At 43.2% G+C, this 22,956-nt stretch overlaps 1 protein-coding gene across 1 annotated transcript in view; it reads left to right on the top strand.

Moving 5' to 3' along the window:
• LOC126480675 (odorant receptor Or2-like) overlaps nucleotides 1–22,956 on the top strand; it is a 74,640-nt gene that overhangs the window by 26,435 nt on the left and 25,249 nt on the right. Inside the window, exon 3 of the mRNA XM_050103899.1 lies at nucleotides 11,361–11,462. Coding sequence (XP_049959856.1) covers nucleotides 11,361–11,462 — 102 coding nt within the window. The remainder of the gene's footprint in view (nucleotides 1–11,360; nucleotides 11,463–22,956) is intronic.

Below are 22,956 nucleotides of genomic sequence, written 5' to 3'. Positions count from 1 at the left end.
CAAAGGATATGTGGTGTTGTTGCTGTCGCTACGGGACACGTTCATAGTCACTGTGCTGTTACTCCATTGCTCTCACGAGAGACGTCTCTCGGCTTGAACAGAAATTTCTATTTAAACGTTTGTATACAGACCCAATCTCAGATTTATAGCCACGCCTGTGATGGCGTGTAACATGTTGCTCTTGTACACAACAGCAGTTGCAGTCTCTTAGGAGGAGGGGTAGGGAGATGATTAACAGGCAATCAGCTACCTCAGCGAGTGCTTGACGTTTTTAATATACGTGTGTCAGTACTGTCATACGTATACAGCAAAAATGAAGGTAACTATTACTGTTTGGCATTTTTTAAATATTGCAGAATCCAAGTTAAGAAGTTGTTATCTAACGGAGGGCATTGTAGAAAGAGATTATGACACTTTGGCAATATTTTTGGTGGATCTGATTGATCAGAAACATGGATATTCATTTGACTGCTCAACTGAAGTTACATAGCGATAGGATTGTGGACATTAACGCAATTAATAATATTTGTGTTTGTTGCAGTGCTTTTTTGGTGATTGTAGCGTTAGAAGCAGTAGCGGAAACAGTACTCCTAAAAGAGAAGCCAACAGTTCTAATGACTATGCACCTTCACCACAAAACAAATCCGGTACTGTTAGTACTCAAACAAAATTTTCGGAAGAACTTCTGGAACGTATTTATGATGATTACCACACACATTCACGAAACGTTGCGACCTACAGCCCATTATTGCAGAGACATCCATCTGTAAAAAGCACATCGAACATCAAAGTAATACCTGATTATGTGGAGAAGAAAAGACGTAATGAACAGGTATTTCAAGGAAACAAGGCAATGAAAGAACTGGAGATAAAACAAAACATTCTATCCCAAACTGACATAGCACGGAACTAAGGAAAATCTGTCCATTACTGGCACACCGAAATTTTGGACCATGCAAAACGCAAGAGAAATTGGGCACAAAAGGTTTAAATGTTCTGCGGCTTTCTTAGCACGTCTTAAGAAAGAAACAGAATGTTCGTCAATGATTTGCATGACATCCAGAGATGTACAGAAAGACCGAGATATTTGTCAGTCTGGGACCCATTTTGTTGAAGAACTGCAAGTTTCCACATACTGCCACTGATCAAAGTGCATTTAACTATGAACCAACTTCTGGTGTAACACTATCTACACAGAGGAATAATCAACAGTTGCCGTGGTCCAGACAGCACGCAATACAACTGATAGTTGTACAGAAGATGCTGGACTTTCAATGAGTAGACACCTAACAAAACTGTATGTTTGTCTTCGGGAAAAAATTCTTCACCCGAAAGTTAAACAGGCTGTTTGAAAACCATCCTCCAGCAAACATATATTTGTGAAAATGTCAAAAGTCTGGTTAAAATCGTTTTTCATGAATGTTATTAATGAAAATATAGCAAATAATCAGAAGTGTATACTCTTTATGATTTCTGGAGTGCTCACAAGGCCACAACAACAGTAAATGATTCATTTGCGGGTGTAGATACTGACTGTTTGATCATTCCACTAAAAACAACAAAATTCGTACAGTCCTTGCATGTATATTTCTTCCGGCATATGCATGAAAATGGTTGAAATGGCTCTGAGCACTATGGGACAACATCTGAGGTCATCAGTCCCCTAGAACTTAGAACTTCTTAAACCTAACTAACCTAAGGACATCACACGCATACATGTCCGAGGCAGGATTCGAACCTGCGACCGTACCAGTCTCGCGGCTCCAGACTGAAGCGCCTAGAACCACTCGGCCATAACGGCCGGCCCATATGCATGAAGGCTAACAAGCTCTATAAGGACTCTCTGCAGTGACTGACACTAAATTAGGAAGTAGAATTTTCATAATGAAAATACATTCTGTTACCCATAACCAGCTGTCTGCTCCAGTATATCAGCCTATGCTTCAATATTCCTGGCAAGCGGCTGGGTGCAGTACTCCCACACATGTTGCTGTATTCAAAAATATGAGTCGAGTGGCATAAAATTTTCCAGCTCAAGATTGTGGTTCTGAGGAATAATAGATATTGCTTTCACCAAATGTGCCTACTGTGATTCTGCATATTGTTTCACTCATTTTGTTAAAGAGTCCGATAGTGGGCAAACTAGGAATAAAACATTCGAATGTTCACCATCCCAATCACAGTAAGGCTTCTAAATACAATTGGAACGCCGAATTCCTGTTCAAGCCAAGAGATCTCCATTGGCAGTGAACGCACGCCCTAAGTGCATAACGGCCATTTATACCATCTCTTCATCATTAGATCGATTCCTCACCGCTGTGACTCACTGTTAACTGACACTGCAGGAAAAAAGAGACCCTAGACAGAATCGAGCAATCTCCTCACGAAATTCCAATCACAAACTTTCTCCTCCGAATGCGAAAATATTTTGTTGACACCGACCTACATAGCGCGGAACGATCACCATGATAAAATAAGGGAAATCAGAGCTCGTACGGAAAGATATAGGTGTTCATTCTTTCCACGCGCTATACGAGATTGGAATAATAGAGAATTGTGAAGGTGGCTCAATGAACCCTCTGCCAGGCACTTAAATGTGATTTTCAGAGTATCCATGTAGATATAGTTACAAAGATAAATGACGTAAGTAATCAAACGAGATGGAGTTACTCTCTAACGAGCCAGCAGAGATCACAGGTCACTTGCATCAGAATACTAAGGAAACATCCCCGAGTAACCTCCGACATATTGTCATTGGAATTGGAACTCACCCTGTATATTAGTAGTCTAACCGTGATTACGACTCTGGTTTTATCTACACATTCCAGTTGGCCATTGTGGAAACAGTTCCAGTTTACTTAGGGAGAACATTTGCAACTACAAACCGTTTCTGTGGACAGGCTGCGAGCAATCGTGTGCTCACCAGAGTGAAACAATGAGCGGTCTATTAATACCGCTCCGTTAAGCAGGCGCTTGCCACACGCAGTTATTAGCAGCCGCCGTAGCAGCCCGTGGAACTTCTGGGCATCGCGCCATACTAGCTACTGTTGACGGTGAACTGTTACTACAACAGTAGGTTGTAAGCGAGACCCCTCGTTCTCAAATTGCCATCCCATTCAGAAAGAAAAATTGCTGTAATAGAATTCCACCCCTGATCAATGGAACAGTCAGTCAACCACTAACCCATAGTCTAGTTTTCCGGAAACTGCTGTTGGCTGAACATCTTGCACGGTACAACATAAAGAGAAATAGGCATATGACATATTTCTGATGGACTGGTCGCCATGATTTTTTGTGCGACAATAACAGATACACCGTTATACCTCCAAGTGTTATGTTATGTCACAACTATTCACTAAACACTTTGATGTCGTTTATTTTTTTTAAAAAGTGCTGCTCTCAATAGCATTTTAACAACGCTTTACCAACATGTTTTGACTGCAGCCCAAGTATGTCCGTTTCACGTATGATACCATACACCTGAAAATGTCTTCGCAACTGCAACTTTCCAGCATCGAAAAAGACAAAACAAGGAGATAGTCTAATGCAAGTTACGACAGCCAGTAAAGCAGGTAATTGTCCTTCAAATATTTTTTTCGGCTGTGAAACCTGTAGCTGCTAAAGCCTATCATGATGCTGCGATCCAAGTAACAGTCCAGTAAAATCTGTTGAAGGATTATTTCAAATGTAATCATTGGTCATACACGACCAAATGGCGAGATATCTCGTGCAAAATATCCAGGTATATGTGTTTTCTTGTGTATTCGGAAAGTAAGGAACTATCGGTCGTGAAATGGAAACCACAGTGAAAATCCGATGGAGTTTTGTGCAGGTGTGTTGGGCAGTGTTTCTAGTATGCCCTTCGATCGCGTTATGATCGCGTGAGTATGCGCGTCGATCTAAAAACCTGTGTACCCTGATTGATTCTAGAGAAGAGGTGTGGAGAAGGGAGGAGGGATGGGAGGGGGGGGGGGCAGGGAATGGAAAAGGGAGATTACAATGCTACAGAACGCGTATGTAGTGTGATCTTTCATTTGTGACGAGCAGTTCGCCTTTACTATATTATTCTATAAGTCTCGCTTATCTTTAGATATCAAGACAAGACGCTTCAAATTACAAATTTTCAACGACTGGCAGACTTCATGGATGTTAAGCAAGCTGGAAGTTGTAACAACAGTTCTCCATGAAGTGGGAGACTTGGAAACTACCTCATCCAAAATAAGAAAATTATAACTTCTTTCCAGCATAAAACATTACACAGTCTTGATGATAGCTTCAGTACAACACTCGTCAAGTGTTGTCACCTAAAAGGAAAAATAAAATATTTATGGCATCTCTCGGTTAGCATATTCTTCTTTTTTTTTTTGGTCATCAGTCTACTGACTGGTTTGATGTGGCCCACCACGAATTCCTTTCCTGTGCTAACCTCTTCATCTCAGAGTAGCACTTGCAACCTACGTCCTCAATTATTTGCTTGACGTATTCCAATCTCTGTCTTCCTCTACAGTTTTTGCCCTCTACAGATCCCTCTAGTACCATGGAAGTCATTCTCTCATGTCTTAGCAGAAGTCCTATTCATCCTGACCCTTCTCCTTATCAGTGTTTTCCACATATTCCTTTCGTCTCCGATTCTGCGTAGAACCTCCTCATTTCTTACCTTATCAGTCCAACTAATTTTCAACATTCGTCCATAGCACCACATCTCAAATGCTTCGATTCTCTTCTGTTCCGGTTTTCCCACAGTCCATGTTTCACTACCATACAATGCTGTACTCCAGACGTACATCCTCAGAAATTTGTTCCTCAAATTAAGGCCGGTATTTGATATTATTAGACTTCTCTTGGCCAAAAATGCCTTTTTTGCCATAGCGAGTCTGCTTTTGATGTCCTCCTTGCTCCGTCCGTCATTGGTTATTTTACTGCCTAGGTAGCAGAATACCTTAACTTCATTGACTTCGTGACCATCAATCCTGATGTTAAGTTTCTCGCTGTTCTCATTTCTACTACTTCTCATTACCTTCGTCTTCCTCCGATTTACTCTCAAACCATACTGTGTACTCATTAGACTGTTCATTCCGTTCAGCAGATCACTTAATTCTTCTTCACTTTCACTCAGGATAGCAATGTCATCAGCGAATCGTATCATTGATATCCTTTCACCTTGTATTTTAATTCCACTCCTGAACCTTTCTTTTATTTCCATCATTGCTTCCTCGATGTACAGATTGAAGAGTAGAGGCGAAAGGCTACAGCCTTGTCTTACACCCTTCTTAATACGAGCACTTCGTTGTTGATCGTCCACTCTTATTATTCCCTCTTGGTTGTTGTACATATTGTATATGACCCGTCTCTCCCTATAGCTTACCCCTACTTTTTTCAGAATCTCGAACAGCTTGCACCATTTTATATTGTCGAACGCTTTTTCCAGGTCGACAAATCCCATGAAAGTGTCTTGATTTTTCTTTAGCCTTGCTTCCATTATTAGCCGTAACGTCAGAATTGCCTCTCTCGTCCCTTTACTTTTCCTAAAGCCAAACTGATCGTCACCTAGCGCATTCTCAATTTTCTTTTCCATTCTTCTGTATATTATTCTTGTAAGCAGCTTCGATGCATGAGCTGTTAAGCTGATTGTGCGATAATTCTCGCACTTGTCAGCTCTTGCCGTCTTCGGAATTGTGTGGATGATGCTTTTCCGCCTTTAGGGGCAATTTCCCACCCCTAGGACAAGAGAGTGCCCTGAACCTCTACCCGCTCCTCCGCCCTCTTTGACAAGGCCGTTGGCAGAATGAGGCTGACTTCTTATGCCGGAAGTCACGGCCGTCAATGCTGGTTATTTATCAAAATTTAAGCAGTGGCGGGGATCGAACCCAAGACACTACTCCTAGACCACGGGTCCTTCTATGAGGACTAAACCACGTCAATCAATCAGTCAATCATATTGGTGATAGATGACCCTGTAGACCACGCGCCGAAATCACAATGCTCCTCCATAGATGGCAATCTTGTGCACTTTGATCCAGTTGTCACTGACTCCTAGCTGGCAACTGTCCTTCTGTAGATCATCCTCCCATCGCTTCCTGGGTCTTCTGATTGGGCGGGTTCCAACAGCTCTTCCCATAAATATGGCTTTTGCCCGAAAGGTGTCTGGTCTTCTAGCAATGTGGCCTGCCAAGCTTATTCTCCGCGCTTTCAGTTTTTGAACGATGTTCGGTTGCCTCATCAGCTCATACAATTCTTGGTTTTTTCTACGTATCCAAAAGCTCTCTTCCTGGACAAGACCAAAGATTCTTCTCATAACTTTTCTTTCGAAGCCAAACAAGTTTTCTTCATCCTTCTTTGTTATGCTTGGGGTTTCTGTCTCATACAACAATACTGGCACTATCACGGCATTGTATGCTTTAAGTCTGGTCTTGATTGACAGATTCTTGGATGACACTATCTGCTTTAGACTGAAATAAGTGTTAGACCCGTTCACAATACGTTGGTTTATTTCCTGTTTTAAATTATTTTGCCTGTTGAACCACGTAACAAGGTATTTAAAATTTTCCACTTTAGCATATTTCCATATCCCTACCTGTAATGGGATGTCATTAGGGGATTCTCATGATGCCTCAATTATCTCGGTCTTTTCCGCATTAATCCGTAACCCGATCTTACTTGAATTTTGCGTTCGGTGCTCTACAGTTCCTGCCATCTCTTCCTCTGATTCTGCTAGAGCTGCGATGCCGTCTGCATAACATAATAAATCTGTCCTACCATTTAGCGTCACTCTGATTTTGTCCATTACAAATGGTTTTTCGGACGCCTGGTTCGTTCATAAATAACCTTTCCGCTACGAGACACGATTTCCTTTAGTTCATATTGTACACGAAGCTTTTTGGGAAATGATTCCCGTTTTCAAGTATGTTTTCTCACTGTATTATGTCATTTTTACGTAATTTTTTTCGATTTGTGGGGTTCCGGCTGGTTTTGTTGACTTACTGCAACAAATAAAAAACGCGCCATTTTTACTTAGTTATCGATTTTATATGTAGCTAATAGCGAAATTTGGATGAAATTGTACTTACAGTTTCCTTATAGTCCATTTATACAGTGTCTCACACATGTTAAACATCAGACAAAACTTCCACTGCACACTAAATATCGAGAATAACTTACGTAATACATGATACGCTTTTATACAGAGAATAATTATCTCTACAATATGAATTATAATTTGTTTATATCCATTTTACAATGGTGTTTATTTCCATTTGTTACAATTTTTATTTAAGTGTATTCTCAAAACGTCTGATTTCTTTTTGTATTTTCTGTAATGTGAATCTATATCCAGTTCTTCCAACAAATCCATTTTATGCTCTTCGTTTAATCGATGGAGTACTTTCACATTTTTCTACTTTTCCAAATGGGTGTTCTGTATTATGTACGTGTATGGCTATTGCTGATGTTGGGTGTCTGTTGTGTGTGTAGGCTTTAATGTCTCCTGTGTACCTGGTGTTGAAATTTCAATCTGGTTGTCCTAGGCAGAACACGAGCGTTCCTGATATGTCACTTTGTGATTCTAGAGTCTGAGTCTGCGTCATAATTACACTTCATATTATGTATTAGTTTTTGTTGTGGTTTATTTGACGTAGAAAGACCAATTTTTCTTTGAGATTTTTGAAAATATTTGCAATCTTCTGTCATTTATTGCCAACGTATGAGATGCTAGATAAACATTTATTTTTGTCTTCTTTCTTCTGTGTGCACTCTGTGTTTGTGTCTTTCTTCATTTTATCTAGGACTGTGACTACCATGGAAGCAGTACGATCATTGGTAACTGTAATCTGTTTCACTATATTAATTTCTTGTTGCTTGTTTTCATGGTTGGAAGGTATTTTAGTTGCCCTACGTATCAATGACCTGTATGCTGACTGCTTATGGATGCCCGAGTAACAAGAGGTTGCTGGGATTTTGGTGTCGGTCACTGAATTTTTCCTAAAAAATTTGAATGCGCATGTGTTGTTGTTTCTTGTAATATTAAAGTCCAGGTAACTGGTGCTTTTGTCTTGTTTATGTTCCACTGTAAACGTAATTTTCTCGTATAGATTACTGAAGCAATGTAGAATGTCTGTTATGTCTTTGGCATCCCCTCTCACTAAGAGTCGTGTGTCATCTACACATTCCCTATAAAATTCAGTTTCCTCCATGCAGGGTTCTTGGCTGCTAAATAACTTTTGTTCCAAGTGATTTATGTGTATGTCAGCTATGGTATCTGACATATATGGCGCCATTGCTAAGGCATCTGGTTGCTTATAAATGTTGCCTAAGGTAAAGTAGTTGTAACTTAGAGTTATCTGGAGTAGTGCCATAAATTCAGTAATATCTGTGTATGCAAGTTTCTTATGTACCGTAAGGTTCTTTTGTATTACTGTTACAGCTTTTTGTATGGATATGTTTCAGTAAAGGTTCGTAATGTCAAGTGATAATAACCGAGTATCTTTGGAAAGAGAATATGTTGTTTCACATGTACAATTTTTCGTAAGTATGTTATTCAGTTTCTGTGACATTTGTATGTTGGGCTATTTATAGAGTTCACCACAGGACGTATCGGATCACCTTGTTTGTGTATCTTTGGCTGTGCTCTTAAGCGAGTTGCCTTTGGATTCACGCATGTAATGATGCAATAACAATCGATAAATAAACCCATAGCAATCGGAATACGAACTTCCAAAACAGAAACGCTACGAATTGATACAGCTCCCTAACACAACATTTGTGAGTGACCATATTTCAGAGAAGGCCACGAGGTTTACATGTCACTTCTGAAACCGAATCAAAGCGTGCATCAAGGCCCAATGCGTTGGAAAAATCAAGTTGTGTCTGGCACAAGTAGTGTAATCGTACTCTTAGTTTTGTTCCTCATTTAAGGTGATTTTGTGATCACTGAATTGCAACCACATAAAATTTTGTCGCATAAAGTTTCAGTTCACTTCCTCAACTCTTTCTAGTAATTTAACTCGTAATACCAACAAGTGTATTTTCTGTGACCCTGACCAAGTTCGTACAGAGGATCTGAGCTGAGTTACAGGGAGCGGCTGAAGGAGCTGGAGGCTCATATTAGTTTCATGTAAGGGATAAGGATGGAGAAAACCAAGCACAATTTGGTACCACATCAAATTATAAACTGTCGAAAGACTGTGTTTATTAATCACCAAACGTATTAACTTTATGATTGGTATCTACTACCTAAAATCTACTTAACCGAGAGGAAAATGTTTGAGATATGCGCATATCATTTTGGTCTCAAGCAGGTAACGTTCTGGCGCATATGAATATTTGTTATATTCAACTTTTTGGAGAGTTTATTATTTCCTGGTGAGAGGAGAAAAAACATCGCTAACTGAAGGTACAACACTATTAGAAATGCAGAGCTACCTCGCATTTTCAATTGCAAGTAGAGTACCAAAACGGAAAATAGTTCTGACTGAGATTTCACGCCAAATGACGGCCATATTACAAATTAACAGGTCCATATGGCGAGGCAGAATGGGAATTCGATTTCTTAAGATCATAATTTTATTTTAATATGCAGAGGAATTCCAGGCATTGGCTGCTAGCAGGCACTGATTTAAATCAATGGGGAAAGTTGAAAATTTGTACGGTACCGGGCCTAGAATACAGGTCTCCTGCTTACTAAGCACAGGTTCTGGCCACCGAGCCATCCAGACACCCAGGGCATCGCAACTGCATGGTTTAGCACGACCCCGGTCAGACTCAATTTTCAACTTAATTACACACTGCTAATGTATTTCCCCTTACCCATTATCCTCACTGTTCGCAGCATTTCGCAGATTCCGTAAGAGTTCGAGCCTGGGGAGCATCTGTCCTGAAGAGATCATTGGCCATCCTCGCCTTAATTATATATATGTGGTGTCTGTTCTTTCAGACATGTCCGGAAGAACAGACGCCACGTATATATTACAAAATATTTTTTTTCTAATACGGCAGCGGGGGGTGGGGTGTTGGGGATTGACCGCTGCTGCCAGAGAGGCGCTCGCAGAATATGCCTTTCACTAGTAATTATTACATTTGTAAGCGATTTATTAATGCATTAGCAGTTCTCAAAGCTAACATTTGAGAAGCAGTGTGAGATTCTAACCATCAGAAGAAATTGGATACCAGAGTGCGTTAAGAATATTCTACCATTCGTCGGTACTTTTGCTCCGGGCAATATTACCGCGCTAGTTTACAATAAATAGTAGTTACCAGAACGCAGTAAGTCACTATCGCTCCTTCATCCACGAGGCATGAAACAAAGAAACACACAGTTTTACATTCGCTCCTACAGCACGGAAATGGTTCGTCTCCAGACAAGTGTTCCTTTTCTAAATTCATAGGAGCATGTAAGGGTAGTTTAGAAACACGCTTTATGAAAATAAATTTTGTTAATAGCCGGTAAACCGTTTCGTTATACAAGACAGTAAGGTTGGGGTTGGGTTGGTTGGGTTGTTTTGGGGGAGGAGACCAGACAGCGAGGTCATCGGTCTCATCGGATTAGGGAAGGACGGGGAAGGAAGCCGGCCGTGCCCTTTCAAAGGAACCATCCCGGCATTTGCCTTGAGGGATTTAGGGAAATCACGGAAAACCTAAATCAGGATGGCCGCACGCGGGATTGAACCGTCGTCCTCCCGAATAAGACAGTAAGGCTCACGTGTGTTCCATACGACGTGAATGATTGAACAGCTTTCGTGAAACTTGTACTGCTGCACAGGAAGCAAAACTGTTGTGTTTACCCCATTACAGTATTATAAACAGTACACTCCCTTTAGCATTGGGCCGTCAGTAGCTCCTGAAGCAGCCTGACATACTCGGTACAGCTAAGCTTTACCGGGTAACAAACGAGTGCCTACTGCTCAACAAAACAATAGCAATATATTACGTAAAATGCTCCAAGCAGCTACTCACAGACAACGGTCTGTCACTCTAGAAGGGTATTTCCTTAGAAAGTTTCAGTTGCAGAACTGAAACGTTGAGAAGCGGGAGTTTTGAAGAACAAAGTGAGTTAAAAGAAGATTTTATATTTCGTAAAATGTACTGATATTTTACAGAGTTCACTCTGTCTTGCACTTACAAAACACTAGTGTACAACTTTAAACGTGTCTTGCATTCTCTTAAGTCTCCTGTAGCCCTCGTCACTCATGTAAATACTCTTTCGAGAAGCAAGTAAATACATTACTCGCATTCAAAATTTCTGTTCTAATTGTACTACACGTACAGCGCTATTCGTGTACCAACTCTTCTCATCTAATTTTCCCTATAAAACGATGCATTGGTGACCTGTCCGTTAGTGAGTGTTGGGTTTGTGCTTATGTTCACAGAGTTCAGAAAGTGGCGCGTTGGTAAAGTGTCTGGGTTCCGGTCCTACAGTCGCTATGCAGCTCCTACTCTACTGCCTGGGCGCACACAGCGTTCGGGAGCAGGTAGGACACTTTTTAATCCCTTTAAATGTCTTACATTTTACCTAGTCTTATTTTCATTTATTGTTTTCCTTGCGTCAGAGTCGCACATGCTCCTAAAAGCACCATGTTGTCGATATTCCGGTTTTTACCATGCCACCTGCGAAAATTATCGCACGGCGACGAGACGCGATTTTGAGCGTGAAAAATTACTCTGCTATCTCTAGATGATTACACTGACTACGTCACCGCTCTCGTTATCGCGCAATCGCCACTGCTGAACAGTAAACATGGCTATTACGTAAAGCAAAGGTGTTACAGCATTCCACTCTTCGTACCAGTGGATCAGATTATTATATAACAGCAGCCTCACATGCAACGGAGGGCCTTATCTTTTATTTCTTTTGATATTGCCCTGCTCCACAGAACACCAATTAGCATCTTACGTGCTGCTCTTGCCTGCTGGATCCTGCTGGATAATGGAACAGAAGCCTTACAGCTGTAAGAGTTCCTTGCGGCAGTACTGTACCTCTTCCATCTCTTCCCACTACTAGATATTCTGTTATGCTCATATTTATTCTAAACGCGACTCGTTCAAATGCTTCCATTAACTTCTTTATCATCAACTTCACATTCTCTCCACTTTGTACTATCAAATACTTGATCATTGGCAAATAACAATTAGTAGATAGTATCGTGCCGGAAGGAGTTCCCATTCCTCCTCTCGACCAATTCCATCAAAGAAATTAAGAAGATTTCTTAAACAGCAGTGGAAAATGCACTAACATATGGTGAAGGAAGAGGGACCCTGGGTGAGAGGCAGAGAAGTAGACTACAGGCAGTAGAAATTTATGGAATAAGCGGAGCAACCAGGATGTCCCGAACGGAGAGGAGATGAGATGAGGAAATTAAGGGGATAATGGATATGTAACAACCAGTCGTGCAAAGAACTGAGAGCAGAGTTACAATGGTATGGCCATATACGGAGAATGAAGCAAGGGAGATGGCCAAAAGCAATTCTGGAATGCTCGCCCCCGGGAAGTCGAGAGTAACATGAAGAGTGGGAATTATTGGAAAGATGAGGAAGAAAGAGGAAGGCTACCTCGAATGTGAAAACTGGCGAATGGGAATACACACCAAATGCTGAACAGCGGAGAAGCCCTTAAAAGTAAATGTAAATAATCTTTTACTCCATAAATTGCCGCTTGGTATGTACAGACTGTCTAGGAATTGATTATAAATTATTACAGCTCGCATTAGAAAGTGAAACACGCTCTAATGCACACTTATGAAATTTATATCTCTAGATAGAACAAAATTTCGCGACACGATCCATAGTACAATGCCAAACAACAAAATGTCACGACACAATGGCTGAGAAAACCAGATCCACGTTGTGTTTAGCGGTGGATACTGGAAATCTAACACTTTCATACTCACTGGGACACAATGAGCAACTGTTGTATTTTGGTGTATTAACATTAAAGCAGCCATCACATTTGGTAGAAAAACACACTGTGGATGAACTTAAAATTAGTGAAAGTAGCATATAACAGGATCGCACAAGCGGCACCAACTGACCTATTAACAGATTATCACGAAATTCAGACGAAGAGCTGTCACACTTTGGTAGTATTCTATTTATCTGTTTCGGTGAATTACCTTTGTCATTCGATGTTGTAATCTTACCCTCCCATACGTCACCATTAAATTTCTCTTAGTCTCTTAAGTATTTTAAAAAGCGTCTAGAGGTGTAAGATATACAAAAGAAAAGCCTTTTACTTATTTTCATTTTCTCTTCGTGGTGTTGGCTCTAAGTCTTGCGTCTAGGGTTACATTCTTGCTGCTGAAATTTTGATTTAACGTTGTGGGCTCCCGATGACTAAATAACTGAAGAAGATTTGCCTGTATATTTCTTGAATTTTATTCTTTGTCACATTATTAAATATCAGACCGTTTTTAAAATTACCACTTTCAAAAAACCAATAATTACTTTGTTGTTGACAGACTTAGAAAAACGTCTACTTCCATCAGAGCCATGCCCACTACTCCCACATTCTGCGGTACTCACATTATTCCAAAGAGTTTACAAAACAAAAGAGATTACCAACATTCTTGACAAAAAAGAATCATCACCAATATATATTATTATTTTATAAACCAATCCAGAAATAAATTTAATAATTATCGTCAAATTGTTTAATTAATAATAGGACTTTTAAGTATGCCAGAAATTTCGTAATTTCAAATGTTTTTAAAAGAGGCGTTATTTTAACTGTTAGTACATATCGACTGTAACACATTAATTTCTTTTTATACATTTTAGCCTGAAATATAATACATTGTATACAAAATCATATGAAATTCTTTTAGTGAATCAGCCGAGAATGTGCACCTATACAAAAATCGACAGTATACATTGTATCGGTTATTTCTATAAAATAGGTAGTGTTAGAGGAGGGTGTCACATTATAAAGTGAAGGTATATAATCATCAAGTTTGAGTGAATTAAGTTGGAAATGTTAGGCAAACAATTTTAGTCTATAATGCTTGGCCAAATTCGTAATACTGTTCAGCATTATGGATAATGGTATTGGATCCTTACGAGATAGGATTGAGGGAGGACATTGAAAAAATTTATAGTAGAGCCGCTTGTTTTACACCACCACGAAATGGAGGAAGACAGTGTCACGGATATGATAAGCGAGTTGGGGTGATAATCATTAAAACAGCGGCAAGATCTTTCCAAGAAATTTCGGTCTTTAACTCCCCCCAAACTGAAAATATTTTGTTGACGCCCATCTACATAGGGAGAAATGATCATCGTAATAAAATAAGAGAAATATGAACTACACAGAAAGATTTAAGTCTTCGTTTTTCCAGCGCGGTGTTCGAGAGTGAAATGGAAAGAAACAGTGTGAAAATGGTTCGATGAAACCTCTGACAAGCAGTGTGAATTGCAGACTAGTCATGTAGATACGACAACCGGACAAAATACTGAAATAAAACGCAAATGACAATTTGTAATACACAGAATGTACTTTAATAAACGAGTATTAAATCGACGTAACTTCAAATGTTGCAAAACACAATTTACGTCACTGATCTACACAGTGTCTCAAAATAATGTATACATTTTTGACTGAATCTCTCTTTAATTAAAAAAATGGGAATAATTTTTTGTCTACAAGGAACAAAACCTCTTTCTCGAAAAACTCTGCAGCGATGCTCTCGTGAGACAGGAATCAACAAAACCAGTGTGATTCTTCAGTTCCTCCCGGCGTATTTCTTGCTCGAACAGTCCACCGGTGTACTGCCGGTTCATACTCTCCAATGGGCGCAATATTTCGGCGATCAGACATGTCGCCATTGTCAGGTGCGCTGACGAAATGAGCTCCTGAGACGCTGACGCTGACGCTGGAATGACGAGCCTGTCCTTGGCTCGTGGTGGTGCAGTTTAGGCAAAAATTTGTCGTTCCTGCGGTTCCTGTAAGAGAGAGAAAGATATATTACCACTCTTGTTGATTGGTCCTGTCTGGTGTAACCTGAAAAAGAGAAAGACACACTCTGTTGAGGGATTACTAAAACTTAATCCCTCAGCAGGTCAGGCCAACGCGTGGTTGGACTGTGATGAGGTTGTTGGCCCAGTCCACGGATGAGCCGGTTGCGGGAGCGTCCCGTCTTCTCGTAGAACTTCCTGGCGATGGCGCGAAACCTGTCTCGCAGAGGCAGGATCGCGGTGTCCTCGTGGAGTTGGCGCGTCGAGAAGCGCCCCGGAAGATGTATAGCAGTCTTCAGGGCGCGGTTCTGTATCCGCTGCAGAGTCACAATGTGAGCATCTGCGGCTTTCCCCCAGACAACGGCCGCATACTCTAACAGTGGACGAACCAATGTTAGGTAAAGCATGATGCCGTGTTGCGGTGGCAATGACGACTGCGGGTTTAGCAGCGGATACAGGGCGCGAAGGCGTCCTATTGCTCTCCCTTTCACATCACGGATGTGATGCCTCCAGGTGAGCCTGCGGTCTAGGGTAACCCCTAGGTATTTCGCCGTCCCACTCCATGGGATAGGTTCTCCCAGGATTTCGACCGGCGTAAGCCCTGGCGGCAGAAGTCTTCGGGTGAAGACGACTGCCTGGCTCTTTGTGGCGTTGAATTTCAACAGCCACTTTGTTGCCCATGAGCCCAAGGCGTCGCACCCGCGTTGGAGGCGGTTTCTCAGCACTTGGGCGTTCATGCTGCGAGTGAACAGGGCTGTATCATCAGCGTACAGCGCCAGTTCGACTCCTGCCACTTTCGGCGCGTCGGCAGTGTACAGGGAGTACAGCGAGGGGCCGAGAACCGACCCCTGCGGCACCCCTGCACGGTTGTGGACGTACCGTCGTCAGCCCTCACGTTGAAGGTTCGTTCGGACAGGTACGACCGCAGCAGCGTCATGTGGGACGTCGGTATCCCTTGTTCAAAAAGTTTGAACTCGAGACCGTCGTGCCACACAGAGTCAAACGCTCGGGAGCCGTCGAGGAACACTGCGCCAAGGAATTCCCTTGTTTCCAGTGCCCTCATCGCCGGTTCTACCACCCGCAAGAGCTGGTGGGAAGTGGCATGTTCCTCTCGGAACCCGAACTGCTCGTTCGGGATGATGCCTTCCTGGGTGACGTGTCGCATCAGTCTTCTCGCGTACAGCCTCTCGAAAACTTTCGAGAGGGACGGGAGCAGGCTGATGGGTCTGTAGCTCGATGCCTGGCGTGGGTCCTTGCCGGATTTCAGAATGGCGACGACCTCCGCGTGTTTCCACGCAGAGGGGTAGACACATGATCGGAGAAACTCGTTGAAAACATCGGCAAGTTACCGGTGTAAGCTCGGCGGAAGTTCCTTCAGCAGGAGGTTTGTGACGCCATCGCTGCCTCCAGCCTTCTTGGGGTTCAGCGAGCGAAGCTGCACAGCAACTTCCTCCTCCGTTATCGGCTCGATAACGTCGCCTTCCTCCCTTGCGGCGCGGAAGGTTGGTAGTTGCTCGTGCGCCCGCCGTATGTGGTCGTCGTCGATGACGTCGGCCACCGGTGTGAAGTTCGCTGCAAATGCGACAGCCAGGACGCTGGCTTTCGCGTCGGGGTCGCTGGCGAAATCGTTCCCGACCTGTAAAGGCGGTATTCGCTGTCGCCGGCATAGGAAGGACTTTACCACCCTCCGTGCACTGCCATCCTCAGGATTGAGGGTAGACACAAGGTCTTCCCATTCCTGGTTCTGGTGTTGCTCGACTGCTGCCTTAATCTCCCGTTTCATGCGGTTTAATCTGCGCTTCGTGTCTGGTTCGCGAGTGAGCTGCCATTCACGAAACAGTCGGTCCTTCTCGGTGATCGCGTCCAGGATAGGGCGCGGTAGCTGTCGCGAGAAGTCTCGTGGCGACGTCTCGGCCTGGCTTCCTCCGTTGTTCGGATTATTCTTCGGGTGAAGAATGCTAGGGCGGCGTCTGCCCCTACCACGGCGGGGTTTGGCGCGTCCTCGAGCAGTTCGAGGGCTTTCGTCTGAAACCGCTCGGCGTCGAGCCTGCGATAGCTCGGACGGCTGCCTGGAAGAGAAGCTCCGGCCACGTCGAGGCAAAAAATGACTGGTACGTGGCCGCAGGAGAGGACGTTGCGCGTCTCGGCGGTCGCGAAGTGCCCGATGCCCTTCAGAAGAGCAATATCGAGGACGTCCTGTTGTCCCCGTGCAGGGAAGATCGTGGGGTCAAACGGCCCCACGGTGATCGCGCCGTTGCGGTGAACAACGCGGGAGAGGTGGCGCCCGCTGCGGCTGACAGCTCGCGAGTTCCATTCGGTGTGTTTCGCATTGAAATCCCCGGCAATGAAAGCTCGCCCCTCCAGCGACAGCAGGACGTCGAAGTCGGCTTCGTCTAGCGGTCTGCTAGGCTGCAGATAGACCGACACGAAAAGAATCTTTCCAGCGGTGGTGTTGACGGCCACTCCTGTGGCTTCCAGCGCGTTGAGCGCCGGCACTCTGTGGTGGCGCAGTGACTTCTTCACGTAGATGGCAGTGCCGCCACCGTGGGTGGCTCTGTCATCTCGGTAGCAGAAAAATTTGCTGCTCGCACGTCGACCCCGGGTTTGAGGAAGGTCTCCTGCACAAGGCAGATGTCGACCGCCTCGTCCCGTAGGAATTGGCGAAACTCGCCCTGCTGGGGGTGGAGACCCCGAGCGTTGAACGTGCAAATGGTTAACCCATAAATATGGTCGTTATCCATTTAAGGCTGGCTTCTCCGGGCGGTGGCCTGGAGGGCCGCCGTCACTGCTCCCACGAGGACCGGTAGCTGCGTCATCAGTTGGTTGAGCGACCGCAGAAGCGCGGCCAGCTCGGTGGTGTCTTTCTTCGCCGTTTCGGGACGGTCTGACTCCTTCGCGACGTTTCCCGTAGTCGGCAGCGGAGCGGCGTGCTGGGAACGCCCTGCGCGGGCGGCAACCCTCCCTACAGCCGCGGGCGCCGGCAAGCAGATCTCCCCGACTGCAGGCGGTGCCGCCGGCGAAGGCATATGCGACGGCTGCGGTGCCGGTGCTGCCTCCCCTGCGAGCGGCTCTGGCTTCTCGGAGGAGGCGGCCGGCTCCCCCTTAGCAACGTCCGCGAAGCTGTGGCACGGGTTTAGGCGGCTGGCGCCTTTCCCGCTCTTGAATGCGGCGCATTCCCGGTAACAGGCGACATGGTCCCCGTTACATTTGCAGCACGTCGGTCGGTCTTCCTTCTTCTTCGGGCAGTCCCGCGACGGGTGCTCCTCGGCGCACTTGCAGCAACGCACAGGCATCCTGCAAAACTTTGCCACGTGGTCCATGCGTTGGCAGTTGAAGCACTGGGCTCGCCTGCCTTTCGCGCGGAGTGGCTCGACTTTCACGTCGAAATCGGTAATGTTTTCAACCTGAAAATTTTTCTGGTTGTCTACATTGTCGACCAAAACCACAAGGAACAAGGGCATATCCCTGTGAGTCCTGGGCGACCTCATCTGGCCGACGTTGCGGCTCTGGAAGCCGAGCTCACCATACCGTAACAACAAAGCCTCTGTACGTCTCAGTTAGCGTAACATAACGGCAGGTAACGTTCTCCAGGCATTCAGCACACCCAAATCCTCCCACTGGATTGCCATCAATCCAAATCGCTTATATCCAGTCAGCCATTGTTCGTGGCGTCGTTTTTTACACCAGCTGAAATGTCTCTTAGCATTGACTACAGAAATGCGTGCCTTATGAGGGACCGCTCGACCACTGGACCCCATTCGTCTTAAGTCCCTACGCACAGTCACTATACTAGCTGGACTGCTGGTAACACTTCGGAGTTCATAAGTGGTACCTTCCGCTGATTTCATGTGACTTTTCACAACCATCCTTTGCAATGCTCGACAGTCCCTCTCCATCAGTACATGAGGTGTGCCTGATCTTGGTTTAGCTGTGGTTCTTCCTTCACCTTTGCACTTCACAAAGACATCACCAACAGTCGACTTGGGCAGTTTTAGAAATATTTCTACATGTACAGTCGTGCTCAAAAGTATCCGAATAACCTGAATTGCATTTCGCCGGAATCACATGCAACCCACATAACGCAGCTGTCTAGCAGGTCTTCTAATCGCTCTCTGGTACAGTCGTTTGACTATTGAAAATGGTTCCAACAAGTCACCACTAGAAAACATTACTCTGTATCGCAATAACTCAAGATGTAAAGTAATACTACGATACTACAAATATCAGGGAACACCTTATCACAGATAAGACTGTCCTTAAGGATTATAAGCTCACATTTATTACAATAAATGACATACCTGAAATGTTACCACCCTAATTATTACGTCAGATAGGTAATGCACGTAGAAAGTTCGTCGTATTCATGATTTCCTCTTCAAAGTAACATACCGTACTTATTATTAAACACAAAATGACATTAAAAATTTAAGTAATTCACGAGCAGCTAGTTGAGAATATGTATGAACTTCATGACACGACGAACCGTCTCGTTCTGCATATGGATTCAAACCCAGGTCATGCAGACTAAGCAAAGATTTCGTGACTGACGGAAACTAACAGCCATTCCTGATTAGGCATACAGAGAGTGATATACCTCGATTTTAGTCAGTATCAATTAGCAAATACCAACTTTAAATTATATAACGCAAACATTTTTAACGGACGCGAATTCCTACCCAGCACCTATTGTCCCTGTTACCGAACTCCGAGAGATGTTAAATATTGTTTCTTAGCAAGTAACTTACTTGAAATGCCGTGAGGTAAACCTTTGTGTTGGACAGGGATTCGAACCCAGAACCTAATAAGATAGATATCGAAGCACAATCAACTGTGACATATCGCATTTTCTTGGCAGTAGCTAGATGTTTTAACTGAAATGACGAGACGAAACATTAATTATTTTCCTTCCAAGGACTCCAACCCGACACCTACCGCTGTTATATTCTAGAGAAAACGAACGTTAAATATGGGTTTGTTGCACCAGCAGCGACATGTGAGCATGTTTGAACTAGAAACAGTATGACGAAGAGTTCAGTGCTGACTGGGAATAGAGCTTCACACATATCGTTGTTGACTACACACAAAGAGACGCCGGCTACCAAATTTTTCTCCAACAGCAGCTCGGAATAACATCTTGAAATTACAGTGATCTCGCAAATAGTTCTGTGTTTCATTGGGAGTCAAAAACGACAAATATCGTTAGTGTGGACAACGAATGAAAATACATTAAACATCGAAATTATTATCCACCAGTAGATAGGTGTTCTCATGGTAGATCTTGATAATACATAATAAAATCTTTATTGCCGAGCCAGGATTCGAACCCATTCACGCGCAATATGTGGAGATGTTGAGGAATCTGCAGTTTTGAACAAACAACAAATTGTAGCCGAGCTGTATTGTCACGAAGGGAACAAATTCCGAGTTAAGGGCGGTCTGAGTTGCATTCCCAGTTCAGAACCAATTTTATCGACCTACAGAAGCTCAGATAAAAGATGTCCTGTGATCGTACATTGCGTTTGTCTCGTTACTAGAAATAAATAACTAATATAAGAAAGGTCTCGAATTCGAGTACATTCACTGCCATATTTTTTTAAAACGCAATTCTGCTGTCTGCTGAAGTTATCAAGCTAATGGAACTTGTAACATAATTCTCTTCACTTCTCAACCCAAAATAGTTGCATGTGGGAAAAGGGCTAACTTCTGCGACATTTTATTCTTTTCAGGTTTAATAGACAACCAGGCAGCAGCCGCATCTCGAAACTTTTGTATTATGTATGGGGAGAGCGCATTGTGCCAAAATACGTCGGAAAAGTATTTTCTACATTAGCTGTCGTCTGGTAGTGGCATTTTATTCTTCTTCAAACCTTGTTTGACAGGTTTAACTCAGAACAAGTTTTCTACATGCATGTAATCAATAAACCGCATGTGCATTTTCAGACTGTTATAGATAACATCTGAGAATTCGTATATATCGTTGATTATTAATTTCTCTCTCATGTTTACTATTGTTTTAACAACACTAAAGGAAACCTTAGGAAAATTGTGAGCTGTATTATAAGAACTGTAATAAAACTACCCACAATAATCTTACGACGAAAGTCTGTTTTTATAAAACTGAGTATCTGTTCACGAGCGCGCCTCTATCGACACGAATTGGTAAATTACTACTCACTTAGATTTTGATTGGGCCTGTGTTTAATTGGTATGCTGTGTCATACTCAAGAGGTATGCAAATGTGGCATTTCATAAATAAAGTTCTGTATTCCTAGAAACCCAAAATTTGCTTGTCAGCAGCGGAAAGAGGCGTTACCTGTTGCGCAGCATTGTAAGTTTTTCACCATTGCACTATGAGCCGAAAGTATTTCCTTGCGATTTCCTTATTGATGTTTGATCTGACTGTTTTTAGCTCTTTCACAGAAGGGAAAAAACGCTACACTCAGTGAGACTGGAACTGCGAACCATGACAGACGCTTTTTTCACAGGTCAGGACGTTACCACAGAACTGGCGGAGAAGTATGTGGCTTAGCTTCCTCTTACGAGACCAATAGGGGCTAGAACTCGTAAACCGCTATTTGAAGGACGAGATTAGTTGCGATTTCCACGTGCAACGACTTTCCTGGGCTGAAAACCGTAGATTTACAATCTTTTGTTACACCTCAAGCGATAATAACTCAGATAATTCAATGGAAATGACAGGTAAAAATCAAGTGAACTTTGAGGCTTAATTCCGTGCACTCCAGGAAGCTTTTTCCTATTTAAGATGCCTGTGAACATTGCTGCTTGAGACGATTTAAGACGAAACTAAATTCCTTCAGCTACGAAAATGTTTAAAGAAATCGACTTAACGGCACTAAATCGACACGATATTTCGTAATGATGTGGAACGTGTCATTTTAATGAATGATTTCTTTACATACCATGATTCAACTTCTTTACAATTTTTTACTCTCTCTCTCTCCCTCATTCTTTTTGATTTTTATCTCTCACTCTCTCTCTGTCTCTCTCTGCCACACACACACACACACACACACACACACACACACACACACACACACACATTCTTTTTTTATTTTTATTAGTTTGTTGTGGTCGACCATCGGCGAGGCCCGGAAACGTCTGTGAATGAGTTTCTTTGTTTTGAGTACACTTACGAAAGAAATATAAAAACAACTATGAGAGTTACTGATTTATGATGCTTAGTTTGCAGTCAGTTCTGAGTATTATTAGTAACTACGCTCCAGCCCCTAAACCTAGTTCGACTGATGACCTCAGAAGTTAAGTCGCATAGTGCTCAGAGCCATAGAGCCTAAACCTAGTTACAGAAATGCGAATCAGACACATTACGTATTCCAGGCCGTAGCAGCTGGGACTTGGAGACACCAGCTATGGTCACTTTCCGGCCCGCTATAAGATCACATCGGTTCGTCTTCTTCCTGCTGGTATTGTAACTGAGATTTGGTAACAAGGCAATGTATGTTTGGCAACTTTGTGATCGACGTGTTACTTCCTGGAGTGCACGGAATTAAGCCTCAAAGTTCACTTGATTGTACCTGTCATTTCCATTGAATAATCTGAGTTATTATCGCTTGAGGTGTAACAAAAGATTTTAAATCTACGGTTTTCAGCCCAGGAAAGTCGTTGCACGTGGAAATCGCAACTAATCTCGTCCTTCAAAAAGCGGTTTACGAGTTCTAGCCCCTATTGGTCTCGTAAGAGGAAGCTAAGCCACATTCTTCTCCGCCAGCTATGTGGTAACGTCCTGACCTGTGAAAAAAGCGTCTGTCATGGTTCGCAGTTCCAGTCTCACTGAGTGTAGCGTTTTTTCCCTTCTGTGAAAGAGCTAAAAACAGTCAGATCAAACATCAATAAGGAAATCGCAAGGAAATACTTTCGGCTCATAGTGCAATGGTGAAAAACTTACAATGCTGCGCAACAGGTAACGCCTCTTTCCGCTGCTGACAAGCAAATTTTGGGTTTCTAGGAATACAGAACTTTATTTATGAAATGCCACATTTG

This window comes from Schistocerca serialis, chromosome 5 (assembly GCF_023864345.2).
Source record: "Schistocerca serialis cubense isolate TAMUIC-IGC-003099 chromosome 5, iqSchSeri2.2, whole genome shotgun sequence".
Classification (NCBI taxonomy): Eukaryota; Metazoa; Arthropoda; class Insecta; order Orthoptera; family Acrididae; genus Schistocerca; species Schistocerca serialis.
This window is presented reverse-complemented; position numbering and strand designations above follow the sequence as displayed.